Genomic DNA, 14,501 nt, shown 5'->3' with positions numbered 1-14,501 from the left:
CCCCCCCCCCCCCCCCCCCGGGAGCAGGGCACATCCTAGGGACCAGCACACAGCAGGGTTTGGGTTCAAATCCTGGCTCGGCCACCTGGCCTCTGTGTGTGCACTTCGCTGTGCCAAGCTCTCTGGGTCTGTCCCCAAGTGTGAGATGACAAGAGACCTACCTCTCAGGGCCACCCTGGGGCCGAAAGGAGCTGCTTCCCCCAGCACCTGCAGCGTGCCTGGGCTGCCGCTGTCCGCGGAGACATCTGAGCCAGGTCTCGTCTCCCGTCCCCAGAGCCCCGGCGTCACCAGCCACTCGCGTCTATGATTTGTGCTGTCCCCACGTATTAAATTCCCGCCTGCTCTCTCCTGTGTGTACCATCGGTCCTTCCAGCAGACCACGGAAACTGAGTCAGCCGTTTTGCCCATCTTGGGATCAGAACCCTCTGGAGAACTGGGCTTTTCTCCATGGAGCCCCTCCTGGTTCCACACCTGAACCCTTTCCTCCTGTGGGCCTCCCGGGTTGGGAGCTTCTGGGAGCTTTGTAAAGAAGGGTTGGGATTTAGCTTCATAAAATAGGAAACCAAATTTAAAAATAAATGGCTTGTTTCAGAGGAGCTTAGCAGGGAGGTAACTGGGCTGGAGCTGGGGGGCTGGGATGGCAGGCTTTTTAGCCTTTTCTTTCATGCTGTTTTCAACACCTGGCTTCCACCTCAGGGTCCACTATGGCTGCTGGAGCGTCAGCCATCAAACCTGTCTTTCAGCCAGCACATGGGAGGATGGGTTGAAGAACATGCCTGTCCCTACTTTAAGAACTTCTGACCTTGGTCCCGCAGAAGGCAAAGACCTGGGGAAGGAGGAAGAGGGCGCTCTCGGCTGCAGGGAAGGCCCGGGATTATGGTCCATTCTGGAGACCCATGTTCCCAAATAAGACTTGGGGACTGTGCTGCGAAGGGGAGGGTCAGTATTGGGGTACATGCAGCGGAGTCTCCCACAGGAGCTGAAAGTGCAGGGAAGGGCGGTCAGGAGGGGGTGTGGCCATCTGGAACCAAAGCCACAGCAGACGTTTGCTTTTCTGTTCCCTGGTGACTGCGCTGGGCTCCCCGACGCTGGGTCAGGCCTGTGCTGGTAGGAACCAGGCCACCCGCTCAGCAGGGGACAGACTCGGCAGTGTTTTGGGGCAGTTGAGCCCTCCCTGGGGTGGGTCGGGGGACGAGTGGGGAGGGCTGGTGGAGCCACATGCCAAGGCTGGCAACCACAGAGGAGAGGGTTCCGTGCTAGGGAAACCTCTGCCTTTGTCCTCTCCAAAGTCCCCTGGAGCCTCAGCGGCTCAGAGCCCCCAGCTTGGACTGTTGACCACAGGACTCTGGCAGGGACTGCCCGGTTCGTTCTGAGCTCCAGACCTCACTGCCTGTTCCGCTGTGAGTGGGGCCGGCACGTCAGCAACACCTGCTGCTTCCAGATGTTGTGGGGGCCCTTTAGAAGTTCACAGGCTCCTCACAGCCTCTCTTGCCCTGTCTTTGAGCCACCTCCTCAGGGAAGCCTTCCATGACTGCTCCTCCAACCCCCGGGAATCGGTCCTTTCTCCACTCTGGGCTTCGACACTGTGTTTCCTTCTTTTAAACACTGAGTGCATTGTAACCTGGTTGGGTCTGTCCCCTGCAAGCTGACCCTGAGCCTCCGGAGTGAGAAGCTGTGTCATTCAGCAATTGCTATGTTTCTACTCCTGGCCCAGGGCCCTCATTATGGGTCCTCAACCAATCGTGGCTGAATTACAGGGGACCCAATCCCCACCCCCGCAGGTGCTCCCAGTAACTCAAAACAATCGGTTCTAGAATTTTCTTGGCCCTAGTGAGCCACGTTTGCCTGTCTGCAACCTGTTTTTCCCTCCTTCCCATCACCACAGGCATCTCTCCTGGGCCCCCGATGAAACCTTCCCCATCCAATGAACTTCGCCCTCTCCCTTCCACCCTAGTCAGCAGGATTGCCAAATAACGACCAAAACCAAAAGCAGATGGGAGAGTAATTTATCAAGCGCTTCTCATGTGCCAGACCAGCTACGGCATTAAGTCGCAACAGCACTGTGAGCGGGTATTAGCCCCATTTGACAGGTGAGGAAACTGAGTCTCCAGAAGCATAATGGCAGAAGTTACCTGTCATGGCTAATAACTCAACAGTCCTTACATCCCTCCGAGGGGCAGACACGGGGAAGTCCTTGTGGAGGTCAGAGGTTCAACAAAGTATTAGAGGACAGACATCCTTACGCACCCAGAGGGGCCCAAAGCGGAGAGAGGAGGTGAGCCTTGACGTGAATCTTGAAGGACGGTTTGGGTCGGCCAGGCAGCTGTGGGAGGGGATGAGCGGGCAGGCCCGGCGCCCTGGTGAGCCAAGGTGGGGGGCAGTCAGAGGAAAAGCAGCTGCAGAGGCTCCCTCCCCGGAGCTCAGATCCTGAAGGGACTCAAATACTGAGCTAAAGGATCTGGATCCTTAATTTGCGGGCACTGGGAACCCCTGAGGGGGGGTTGGGGGTGGCACGGGAAAGTCAGGGTCAGTGATTTTTTTAGAGAGATCCTCCCCCAGTGGCAGGGTGAGTGGTGGACCAGAAGTACCGGAGTCTCCAGGACCCTGGTGTCGTTCGTTATTCCGTGAGAGGCAGGGAGGCCCTCCTCTCATGCAGGTGTCCACTCCCCCCCCTCCCCAAGCACTTACTGGGCGCTAAGAAGTCCCGGCCACTGGGGGTGCCCTAGGAGCAGGAGAGGGCGGTCCCTGCCCGCCATCGACTCACAGCTCATATGCTGTAGCTGTGGGGACCGAGTGGAGAAGACTGGAGGACAGATGATATGAGTAGCATTTATTGAGCACTCACTGTATACCAGCCACTCTTTACCTGGTTTCACTCACTAAGCTCTCACAGGAACCCCATTAAGCCCATTTTGCCATCGAGGCACACTGAGGTGGCACCCTCAGGAAGCAAGCCACACCCTCGATGCAGACATGAATACTGACCCATCGACTGAACAAGCCAAGCCTTCCCTTCCAGGGGTGCACTCACATGGTCCATGATGTGAAAGACACCCTAGGAGCCATTGAGTCTTGCATTAGATCTCTGCTCAGCACAGTGAGCCCCTTCCTCAAGGCCGGAGAAGCAGGGAGGGCTTCCTGGAGGGGGTGCTATTTAAACTGTCACTGAGGGAATAAATAATCTGTGAGGGGCACCTGGATTGCTCCAGTGATTGAACGTCCAACTTCGGCCCAGGTCATGATCTCGTGGTTCCTGAGTTCGAGCCCCACATCAGGCTCTCTGCTGTCAGGACAGAACCCCTTTGGATCCTCCGTCCCCCTCTCTCTGCCCCTCCCACACTTGTTCTCTCTCTCTCTCAAAATAAATAAACTTAAAAAAGAAAAAGAAAAACCTATCTGTGATTTACCACTTCAGAAACACTGCATATTAGCTTGGTGTGACTCACAGCAAATTTAGAAACAATTTGACTTAAAGAAAGAAACAATTTGACTTACACTTGGTGTCTCTTCAGATCCTTGAAGTCTTTTGCCCTTTACTGAAAATCTCTGTGAAAAGGAACACATCTGAGTGTTTACCCAATTTTTTTTCTGAGGCAAAAACCAAACCAAAACCAAAACAATTTGCCCTAGCCATATTTTAAGCCGTTAAGATTTCATGCAGAAGTTCAGGTTTCCAGCTTTTTCAGGAAAAGTAAGCCTGGCTGCAATTTAAAAAAAAAGGGGGTGGGGATCCTCCTGGGTGGCTCAGTCGGTTAAGCCTCTGACTTCAGCTCAGGTCGTGATCTCGTGGTCCGCGAGTTCGAGCCCCACGTCAGGCTCTGTGCTGACAGCTCAGAGCGTGGAGCCTGCTTTGGATTCTGTGTCTCCTTCTCTCTCTGCCCCTCCCCTGCTCGCTCGCTTTCTCTCTCTCAAAAAGAAATAAACGTTAAAAAATATTAATTAAAAAAGAAAAGTAAGCCTGGCTGTCCTGGATTGCCATTTCCCCAGGGGTGGCCTCGGGCTGCAGTCAGCCCTGATGACCCCGTTACGGACTGGAGCCTTCCTGCTTCCGCGCCTACCAGGCCACGCCCCCTGCCTCTCTACCTCGCCTGCCGGAGCACATGATGCTCCGAGGTGGGGATGACCATTCCCCCAGGACTGTGCGGAAGCCCGGGGTCGGAGGGGTGGAGCGGGCCCCCCAGACCTCTGGGAGAGCGTATCGCAGCCCCTGGGAACCGCATGAGCAAAGACAGAGAGATAGGCACGGACTCTCCTGGGAGCAGAAAGGGGGATGCGAGGCTGGCATAGAATGGTGACAACAGTGACGAGCGCTGTCCTGGCTGCCATTGAGCCCTTAACCCTGAGCCATCCGAGCCATCCCACAGGACTCTGGGACTGGGTTTTTTTAGACCGGGCTCTGTCATCAAGCAGCTGAGTGGCTTTGGGCAACTTGCTTAAGCCCCTGAAGCCTTGAGTTTCACTCCTGTGAAACGGGGATGGTGACAGCTGCCCCGCTCATCACCGGGAGACGCTGGGAGAAAACCCACGGTATATGCAGACAGCCTTGCCCCCTAGGGAAAAGGAGGGGCTGTTATTACATGATCAAAAGCCCCACTTTGGGTCTCCCTCTTAGAGCCACTGTCTCCTCCAAGAGGGGGTTTCTTCCAAGAGCTCCCCCCGGCTCCCTGACCCCCTCCTCCTGCCTCCTGTCCAGTCGTCTCTCCTTCAGGACCCCGGCTTCTGCCCACCTGCCTACCATCCTCTCCTGCCCTCCAGGGGCCCAGCCAGGCGGCTCCAGAGCCAGGGAGAGCGCTCAGGACCAGCCCGCCCTGCCCGAGGACACTTCCCTTCCTCCCTCCCTCTCTACTCCAGCCTCCACACTGTGTCCCCTCAGCCAGCCTGTCCTTCCCCAGGGCCTGCAGGCTCGCTCTCTCTTCTCCAGGCCTTTGCTCAGACGGCACACCTCAGCGAGGCTTCCCCTGACCACCTTGTTTCAAATGCAATGCCCTCCCCACACCAGCCATTTCCACACACACACCCCTTCCTGGCTTCATTTTTCTCCTTAGCACCTCTCCCCAGCCTACATCCTGCATATTTATTTATGGAGTGCTTACTTATCTTGTTTGGAGTCTGTTGGTCTCCACTGGAATGTAAAGCAGCAAGAAAGCAGGAGACTCAATCTTTTGTTTCCTTAAGTATTTCATGAATTGAATTGTCAGGAGTGTCACACCTGAGTTAGCTCCAGGTTTTACTGTTTGGTGGGGGACAGGGGCTAAAGAGCCGGGGCCCTGTCCTGAGCTTCGAACTCAAACCGAATGTCTTTTTTTTTTTCAAACCAAATGTCTAACCCACCCCAGGCTCAGAGTGGTCAAGCAACTTTCTCAAGATCACACAGCCAAGAGTCGCTAGCATCAGATACTGAGCACTGGTCTCCCTACTCCCTGTTTTGCTCACAGTAATTGGGATCGAGCTGAGAGCTCATTATCTTTGTGTTTTTTTTTTTTAATTTTTAAATGTTTTATTTATTCTGAGAGAGAAAGAGAGAGACAGCATGAGCAGGGGAGGGTCAGAGAGAGAGAGATACAGAATCTGAAGCAGGTTCCAAGCTCTGAGCTAGTATCAGCACAGAGCCTGATGTGGGGCGCGAACCCACGAACCGTGAGATCATGACCTGAAGCCGAACTCGGATGCTTAACCGACTGAACCACCCAGGCTCCCCATCATTATCCTTGTTACTAAACTGTGTTTTCACCCATTCCATCCTGGGCCAGGATGACCTGTTCAGGGACTATGTCTTCCTCTGGTCTCTGAGCTTCTCATCTCAGCAGGAGGGACATTTTATTCATGTTACCGTCTCCCCAGTGCCCTGCACAGATACATGTGAATGTCCGAGTGAATTAGTGAATGAAGATGCTTGTGGTGCTAGAGGAGTCAGACGCATCAGGGTTTTAGCCTTGGCTCTGCCTCTTACTAGCCATGTGACACTGGCGAGTTAATTGTCCTTAGTTGCTGTGAAACCAGGATCTTGGTACTTACCCCTTTGGGTTACTGTGTCCTAATGAATGTAAAGATTTTGGAATAGGAGGTGGCACATAGTGCAGAAGAAATATTAGCTTCAAAAGCGGGGACGATTAAAAGAAAAAAAGAGAGTTGTGCCTTTTTGAATGAGTTCTATATCAGTGGAAGTGAGCAGATGGAGGCTGAAACCCTCTGGGCATTTCATTTCATCCCCACAGGTCCTACTCCTCTCCCCATTTTACAGGTAAGAAAACTGAGGCCCAGAGAATTTAAGTCTCTAGCCCAACATCTGGGCTAAGACCAGCCTAGGGAACTGTAGAGCGAATGCATCTCCGGGAAAGAGATCAGAGGAGCCAGACCCGCCAGCGCTAGCCCTCGGATGGGCCCCCTGGGAACCCAGACCCAGCAGCTCAGGCTAGACGTGCAGCCGGTCCCGCGCTCCGAGGCTTCTGGGCCCCGCCCGCCTCCGCCCCGCCCCTTGCCCTCAGGTTGTCCAATCGCACAGCCTTTATGTAAATGAGGCGCCTAGAGAGAGCCTATGCGAGAGCCGCAGAGGAGTGGTCTTCGTCCTCCTCCCGGGCAACGTTCTGATTCATTGTTAAAATAGGAGCCGCGACCCCGGCATCCCACCGTGGCGCCTCCCGTGCGTGGAAACCCGAGCCGAGGTCAGTGGGACGGCGCTGCTGAGGGGAGCGGGGAGCGGAGGCTGGTGGGGTAAGGCAGAGGGGCGAGGCACACGGAGAGGGACTCGCTGACCCGCGGGAGAGGTCCCGGAGTCCATTCTCCGGGCGGGGCAGGAGTGTCCGCTGAAGGTTTCCCATTGTTACAGCCACACCTAATGTGCATTTTTGAGGACTCTGCCAGTGGGGTGGGAATAAGGAGGCGGAGGACGCGGGGGCCGGGAGGGGCACATGGAATAGAGCCCCCATCCGCCCCCAGGAAAATGAGCGGCGTATTCCTTCTCAGGCGATGCTCTTTTACATGGGCAGACCCGGAAAGACCCGCCCAAGTTGGGCGGGACCGGTTCGCGCCCCCTCCACCCATGGTGCAAGGGACGTCTCGCGGAGATGATGGCCCAGGAAGGATCGAGGGGGCAAGTGGGTACCCCCCTCCAAAACACACATACACTCCGGGCTCTGCCACCTCCCCAGGTCTGATGGTGGAGAAGCCGGGAACCTTGGCCCTGGCTGCCCCAGGGGAGGATGTGAAATTCCGCAGCTCTCGGCTGAGATTGGCAACGAAGGCCTTATCCCCCGGTGGGCTTTGGATGACACTCGCCAGGTGAGGACAGGTGTGTGGGCAGGGGACCTGGGCATCCAAGGTGCGTGGGGTTTGGGGATATGGGTTTCTCCTCTGCCCCGCTCTCCTCCTGGGGCTCCCTGTGAGTGAGGAAGGGATCTTCGGGTCACTCTTTTGTTGGGGCATCCCCCCTCCCCCTCCCAGGGCGTGGCATTGGAGCTCTCAGTGGCCTCCCCTCGACGACAGGAGAGCCCTGGGAGAGCCCTGTGCTCCAGTCAGAACCCCAGTTCAGCCCCTGGGACCTAGAACAAGGTATGGACCCTCGGTAACTCTTAGTTGCCTTGTCTTAAATTGGCCTCAGCTTTATCTGCAACGTAGGAGAACTGTGAGAAAAGGTTCACTCCAACTTTGGGGTGCATCAAATCCCCTAAAAAACTTTTTAAAAATGCGCAACCCCAGGCCTCACATCTCCAGGAGATTCTGACTGGGTGGATCTGGGCAGACAACTGAGAATTTACATTTTTTAAGTAAGCTCTATGCCCAGCACAGGGCTCGAACTCATAACCCAGAGATCAGGAGTCACGGGGTCTGCTGATTGAGCCAGCCAGGCGCCCCGGGAATATGCATTTTATGAGCAGCTTGGCTGAGTCTATTGCAGGGTCCTTAGACAGACTTTGAGCAACGCTGCGGTAATGACTAGAAATCACGTGTCACATGCTTGGCAGAGGGCCTGGTACTTAGTAGGTGCTTTACGAGTGTTTGTTGAGTGAATAAATGAATGCATAAATGGATGATAACCTTATTTCCTCGGTCCTTGTCTCTCTAGGGGAAGCTGAGGCTGGGTTCCGGGTGGTCCACCAGCCAATCAGCTGGTCCTTGCCCGACCCCCTTTCTTCCCACCATTGGATCACAAGAGCCGCCGTGGCCTGACTCACCCAATATGGAGGGGGTGGCTGGGACTGTCCCCTGTGTGCACTTTGAGGCCAACGTGCTCGCCCTGAGTTGCTGTCAAAACTGTTTCCACCCTGAGGAGGTGCACAGAGCAAGGCACCAGGTAAGCCAGCTTTCCTGAACGGTCGTAGTGGCTTGGGATGGGGACGGTCCCTGGCTGGGCCACTTGCCTGTGGCCAGACACTGGCCTCCCTCCTGGGCAGAACTCGATTCTGCCGTCTGTACGATGAGGGGCTGGGGCCACGTTGCGATTCCCAAATGTGAGTCATTCTCCGCCCGCTTTTTTGGTTTTTTTTCTGCCACAGCCTCATGTCACCTAGTACTTACTTTATTGCTCTTTAAATAAACACCCTTTTAAACTTTATATTGAAACACAACTTTATATCATCACTAGGAATAGAAAACTAAGATCATACCCTTTATATAGAAGGTGAAAAAGGAAGAACGAAAAAAGAAATCAGAAATGTCCTTAAATTCTAACCAGAGAGTCGTGTCGGCTGACGGCTCAGAGCCTGACTCTCACTGTCTCTCCGTTAGAAAGGGAGACTGGCGGGCGTTAGGGAGACATGAAAGGTACCCTGGCACCCGCTGGAGACTCTCCTTGAAGGTGTTGAAGGAGCGAAAGGGGATGTGTGTTTTCTCACTTGGCGATCCGTGTGGTCTTAGGCCAAGTGCCGCTACACGTAAACCCAGAGCCCCGGGAGAAGCAGAGGACCCGTGAATCTCCACGGATCCCTCCAGCCTTGACCCTCCCCCCCACCCATGGCACCATCATCCCCAGAGGGTTCTGAGCCTGGCAGCCGGTTCTATGCAGGGTGTCAGGCTCCACGGGGTGGCCAATATAAGGGAGTTGCCATTCAGCTTTGGAAGCAGGGAAGCCAGGATTCCAAACCTAGGTTTGCCCTTTACCTGCTGTGTGCCCTGCGGCCACGTACCCTCTCTGGCTCCGCTCTCCTGATGGGTAAAGTGGGGCAACAGAGCTTTCCCGCTCAGGGCACCTGACACTATTTAGCCCAAGTCACATGTGGTTGGTTAATTCAATACACACTAGTTTCCTCTCTCCCTCCCTCCCTCCCGACCCGAAAAGTAAATCTGGAAGATTCTTTTCTCTCTGTCCTGACACGGCCAGTAACAGCTCTCTGGCCTCTGCCCCAAGTTTAGGGAACATGCCCGAAAGCCCCGTGGGTCTGTCTCCGATGCACCTGCCCTTCCCCAGTTGGTGGGGAGACAGCAAGCGTGAAACAGGAAGAGAACCTTGGATGCAGACAGGTCTGCATTCGAGAGTCAGTCCACCCACTTCTGGGCTGAGACCTGGGGCCGGCCCGCGTGTTCACATGGTTCACACTGAACAGGTGCTCAAAAGTGCCGGGCATTGTGCTACCCGAGAATATGCAGAAGTGGCCTCAGGTCCCAGGGCAGCCCTCCCCCTGAAGCTTACTGTAGCTCCCCTAGGAGCCTGGGTGCTGGATGCCTCCGTGCTCTGCTCTTAGCAGGGCTTTTCACAGGCTGAGAGGTGGGGGAGGGGTTATCCTGGGAAATCACACGGGCCAGCAGGTCAAGGCCAAGGTCTACAGGGAGGGAGGTGGCAGGGTCCTGCTGTCTGCCAGGCATACACGTCCCTTTCAATGTATTTATTCCTTTCTTTTTTGAAATCTTTACTTATTTCAATAACCTCTGCATCCCATGTGGGGCTCGAACTCACGACCCCAAGAACAGGAGTCACATGATTCTCTGACTGAGCCAGCCAGGCGCCCCTCAGTGTATTTATTCCTAAATGCATTTAATATTCTGTTGATTTACCACGAATGAAATTCTATTTAATGTTTTTACATTATTTATTATATGTAAGATGTACAGCCCAGGCCCTGTGCTCAGCCCTTTACAGGTATTAACCCATTTAATTCCCGTGACACCCTAGGAGGTGGGTGCTCTTCTCACCCCAGTTTGGTAGATGAGAAACCCAGGCTCAGAGAGGGAAGCCGCCATGCTGAGGTCACCCAGCTGGGAAGTGGAGGTGCCAGGATTGGGCCTGATGTCTGCCTGAGGCCAGAGCCCATGCTGACCCGCCAGGCGGGAAATCAGAACCAGGGACTGGCTCCTGGGCCGGCTCGTGGGGACAGCGGGTAGTGTCCAGGGCTGGGGGTGAAAGCAGGGGGGAGGCGCCGTGACAGGCTGGGACTCCCGCTTGGGCCCAGCTGGGCCGGACCCCGCAAACAGCTCCCTCCTCATTCATGTGGCGAGGTCCCCAGGGCGGCCAAGGCGCCAGGCTGGGCTGTGGATCTGACACCTCCCGCTGCTGAGTTCTGATCAGAATCTGGCTCCGGGGCAGGGGGGGCGCGAAACTGAACCCAGATGGGCCTCCTCTGGCTTGGACGGCCTGGCAGACACGCCGGCCCCCCTCCCTGGTCCTGCCCAGGGCCTGCGAGCAGCTTTCTTGGACCCCGGGGCAGGCTGTGCCCACCCTGGTCTGTGGCTGGGCTGCGGCCTTGGCCCGGGGCACTGAGCTGCGGGGTCCCCGGGGAGCCCGTGCCTGGGCCCCCGCCCTGCCTGGCTCTCAGGTGAGCAGGCGGGGATCGGGTTCCTGCGGTTTCATGTCCCGCATTGTTCTTGGCCGGGCCCTGGCTTATGAAAGAGTAATGAGGGGCCCCTGCTCACGGCCGGCCCCTCTAAGGTTTCGCTGCCTCGGCTGCCACCACCACTACGGGCCCAGAGTCGGGGCCTGGGAGGGTGGCAGCGTGGGGGCCCGAGCCGGAGCCCCCCGGGGACGAGGGTGCTGACAGCCGCCAGCCGCCACCGCGGAGCCTGCCGCCCAGGTAACCTGAGAGGAGGCGGGGTGCAGGGTGCTGTGGCCGTTGTCTCCCACCACCAGGGAGGGCCCGCCACCCCGGGGAAGGTGGGGAGGAATGGGGGGGCCTTCCCGGAGGTGAGAGGCCGTTCCCCCCTGGTGAGCCCAGCACCAGCCTTCGCAGGTGTGGCCCTGCTGAGGGCGGGGGAGGGAGAGAAGGGCCTTGGGCTCAGGGCCCCACCCCCACCCCTGGGGCCTGGACCCTGCCCCCCCAGCCCCCTACCCCTCTTTTAGTCCCCCTGCAAATCTCTCCTTCCTCCAAGGTCTTACTCAGACCATTGCCTTCACTCTCCAGGCCTCCTCCTCACCCTCCCCTCCGTCCTTGGTTTCCAGCTGCAGAAGACCCCCCCCATCTGTTTGTGTCCTTTTGTTTAGCTCACACCCTTAGGCACCCACACGTCCGCGTGTAGCAACACGCAGGTAGTAATGAACTTACACGCCTTGAAGCAAACGGAGGCATTAGTGTGCCCCCTCCCTGGACTTGCATCCACTCGCACTTGTGCACTCGCGCACCCACACAGGCTTTTCTACAAACACATACCTGCACACACATGCCCGCGGCACACACGCCCTTCACCTCTGCCAGCCCCCGGCTGGGGTCCCCAGGGGCGCTTCCGGCCTGACGGACAGCTCTCCTTGAGAAGCCCCAGCTCTCCTTGAGAAGCCCGAGATCCCAGGAGGCGATGCTTGGACACCCTTCTACCCGGCTCAGTGGGGGGAGGGGCTGCGCAGGGGGAGGGGAACCCCCACGTGGGCCAGGCGCTGCCTCCTCTCTCCACCTCTGCCCCAGGAGCTGGGGAGCCCTCCAAGTGCCGAGGTGCCTTACTACGAGCTGCCACGCCGCCCCCCTGCCTCTCAGGGGCCTCTCAGTTCCTCGACTGCCGGCTGCCAGTCCGTGCCGGGCCTGGGCCTTGGGCCAGGGCCAGAGAGGTGGGTAGAGCCCCAGGCTTGGGGAGGGGCTCCCTAGGGGAGGCTGCCCTCGCCCACCCCTCCCTGAACCCCTTCACAATGGCAGGATCTGTCTCTGCTGGTTGCTGGCATGGGTCATCCGGTCAGTCCACACGGCCTGGGGATGGGCGGGAGGTGGGCTCTTTCTTTCCTCGGGCCTGGTCTCGGTTGGCTCTGGGGAATGGAGCAGCATTGCACCTACCCTGCAGCAGGCACGACTGCTCACATTTCCTGGTGCCCTTTGCACAGCTTTAAAAGATTAAACAGTCTCAGCTCCGGGTGGGGGGCGGGGGGCACCCGTGACCACCCACCAACCTGACAGTGCACTGCTCCCAGCTCTGGGATTCCCTCCACACCCCTCCACCCCTAGGCCTGAGCTGAAGTCTTTCTTTGAGGCCACAGTGCCTTGGGATGTCATGGTCGAGGGTCCGGAAACCTGGGCTCCAGCTTCAATTCTGTCCCTGATGGGCCGTGGGAGCTTGGGCACGTTTTCCCCCTCCTCAATGCCTCAATGTCCCTGTTTAAAAAATGTGAGGAAGTGAAGCAAATTGGCTTTGCTCGGGAACATGCATTCCTCACAGGTAGGTGTTACTTAAAAAACAAAACGACGCCAGCTCTGCCATCAAATGTGTTTCAGAAGGTCTGGGATAAATCGATTTGAATATCTTTCTTGCAAGACTTGTCAGCCCCGTGAGTTTGCTAGCAGGCCTTGGGCTTTTGGGTCGGGGAGGTAGGAGGAGTGTGTCGTATGTCCCGGGCTCCTTCCACCGCAGACCTCTTTTTTCACGGCCGTTATCCCTTTCCATCTTACAGGTCAAACTGTGGGGGACCCTTTGCGGGTACTGCCATTTGTAAGGCTACCTGGGCCCGCGGCTGTCCTGACTGGCTTCCTAAAGCAGGGCTCTACCTGCCACTCCCTCCCATGGTGATCAGACCGGTGGCCCTGTTACTACCCCTGGAGCCTCGCTACCCCCCGAAGCTCCCCTTCAGCCCAGTACAGTTCTGTCTTCTCAGTTTTGCTGAGCTTGGGGACACCCCCATCTGCCTCCAGTGATAGAGACTAGGCGCTGGGGCCACAGGCATGGTTCACAATGCTGCTATAGCCCTTCCTAGCTCTGTGACCTCTGCCCGGCCCTTGACCTCTCTGAGCCTCAGTGTTTTCATCTGTAAAATGGGTATCATCACGCACATTTCAAAGGGAGGCCATTGTAGCTAAAAGAGGCGGTCTGTGTGATCCGTGCAAAGAGCTCAGCACAGAGAGCCCTCGGCGTTAGCTTCCTCCTTTGCTCTAACCAGAGGCCTGTGTGTATCTGGGTGAGGGTATGGCTCCCTAATTCCCCTGACTTTGGGGTGGGGGGGAAGAAGTCATAGGTCTGTCTCTCTTCTCCCAGGGGCCCTTCAGCAGGGTCCTCCGCCGAGGGCCCCACAGCCGCCCCCGGGAGCGGGAGCCTAGAACAGGAGGCAGTGCCCTATCTGGAGGGTCTGGCCTCCTCCCTGTGCAGCAGCCTCGACGAAGGCCCCGCCTCCGGCACCAGCACCAGCCCTGACCGCAACACCCCCGATGACCCCAGCGACCCGTCCTCCCTGGTGAGCTGGGGATGGAAGGCCGGGGGGACAAGATCACCCCTCTGTGCCGGCCCTGGGGTCCCACCCACACCTCCAGACAGGGGCTGAGGCTCTCACGCCAGGGAGCCGGGTCAAAGTCATCTGGAGACAGCCAGCTGGACCAGCCACCCGGAGGGGGAGGGGTCTCTGCGGTGCGGGCCCAGGGCGCTGGGGGCCTGGCTGAGAAAAGACAGAAGGAGATTCAGTTGTCAACACCCGGGTCTGCCCGCCAAAACCTCTCCGGTCACAGAGGGCCCGGATGTTGGGCATGCTGTCCAGACAAGGACAGGACTGGCCCTGGTGCCTGTCCTGGTCACACACCAATGAGCTCCGTGACCAGCCCTGGCATAGGTCTCTGAGGGACAGAGGAAAGGCAGCAGGCTGGGGGGCCCAGGGAAGGGCTGGGGAGCTCCCCCCTCAAAGGGCTGTCACAGGCCATCTGTGAGACCTCCAAGGAGAACTGATGGGACGGCAGGTGTGGGCTCAAGAAGGCTCACCTCCCCCTCTGAGGCGGAGACTTCGATGGCCCCATTTTGCGGCAAGAAAACTGAGGCTTGGAGAAGGGAAGCAGCTTGCCTAAGGCTATGTATCTGGGGAGAGGATGGCTTCGAACTCAGTTCTCTCTGGGCCCTGGGAGTGCCTCTGGGGACTGCCTTGTTGCAATGACTCCAGCTGCCCAAGGTTCAAGTCCCCTCCCACCTAAACTGTTTCCCAGCCGTGTGACTTTGGGCGAAGTTCTTAGCTCCAAGGTAGATGCCTGCCTCAAGGGCTGATTGCAGATTAGCTAAATTCGTGCCTTGATGAGCCCAGCACAGTGCGGGCCATACAGCAGGCGCCCTTTCAATGCCAGTGCCTTTCCCTTCCTTCTACCCATCTCATGCTGGGAGCACGGGCCCCAGAGGCTCCAAATATGCCT

General features: G+C 57.3%; 1 protein-coding gene across 7 annotated transcripts in view; it reads left to right on the top strand.

Annotated features, from left to right (window-relative positions):
- Positions 1-6,575: 6,575 nt before the first annotated feature.
- Positions 6,576-14,501, top strand: part of LOC120241172 (TRIO and F-actin binding protein) — a 60,050-nt gene continuing 52,124 nt past the window's right edge. For 3 of the 7 annotated variants that reach the window (XM_039246137.1, XM_039246139.1, XM_039246136.1), the window contains exons 1-5: positions 6,583-6,662; positions 7,149-7,278; positions 8,063-8,290; positions 11,823-11,962; positions 13,372-13,567. In XM_039246137.1, coding sequence (XP_039102068.1) covers positions 8,177-8,290; positions 11,823-11,962; positions 13,372-13,567 — 450 coding nt within the window. In that variant the 5' untranslated portion in view covers positions 6,583-6,662; positions 7,149-7,278; positions 8,063-8,176. Of the gene's footprint in view, positions 6,663-7,148; positions 7,279-8,062; positions 8,291-11,822; positions 11,963-13,371; positions 13,568-14,501 lie in introns of all 7 variants that reach the window. The other 4 variants (XM_039246141.1, XM_039246142.1, XM_039246140.1 and 1 more) reach the window with 2 other exon arrangements.

Source organism: Hyaena hyaena, unplaced genomic scaffold (assembly GCF_003009895.1).
Source record: "Hyaena hyaena isolate Hyena2069 unplaced genomic scaffold, ASM300989v1 scaffold_280, whole genome shotgun sequence".
Taxonomy (NCBI): domain Eukaryota; kingdom Metazoa; phylum Chordata; class Mammalia; order Carnivora; family Hyaenidae; genus Hyaena; species Hyaena hyaena.
This window is presented reverse-complemented; position numbering and strand designations above follow the sequence as displayed.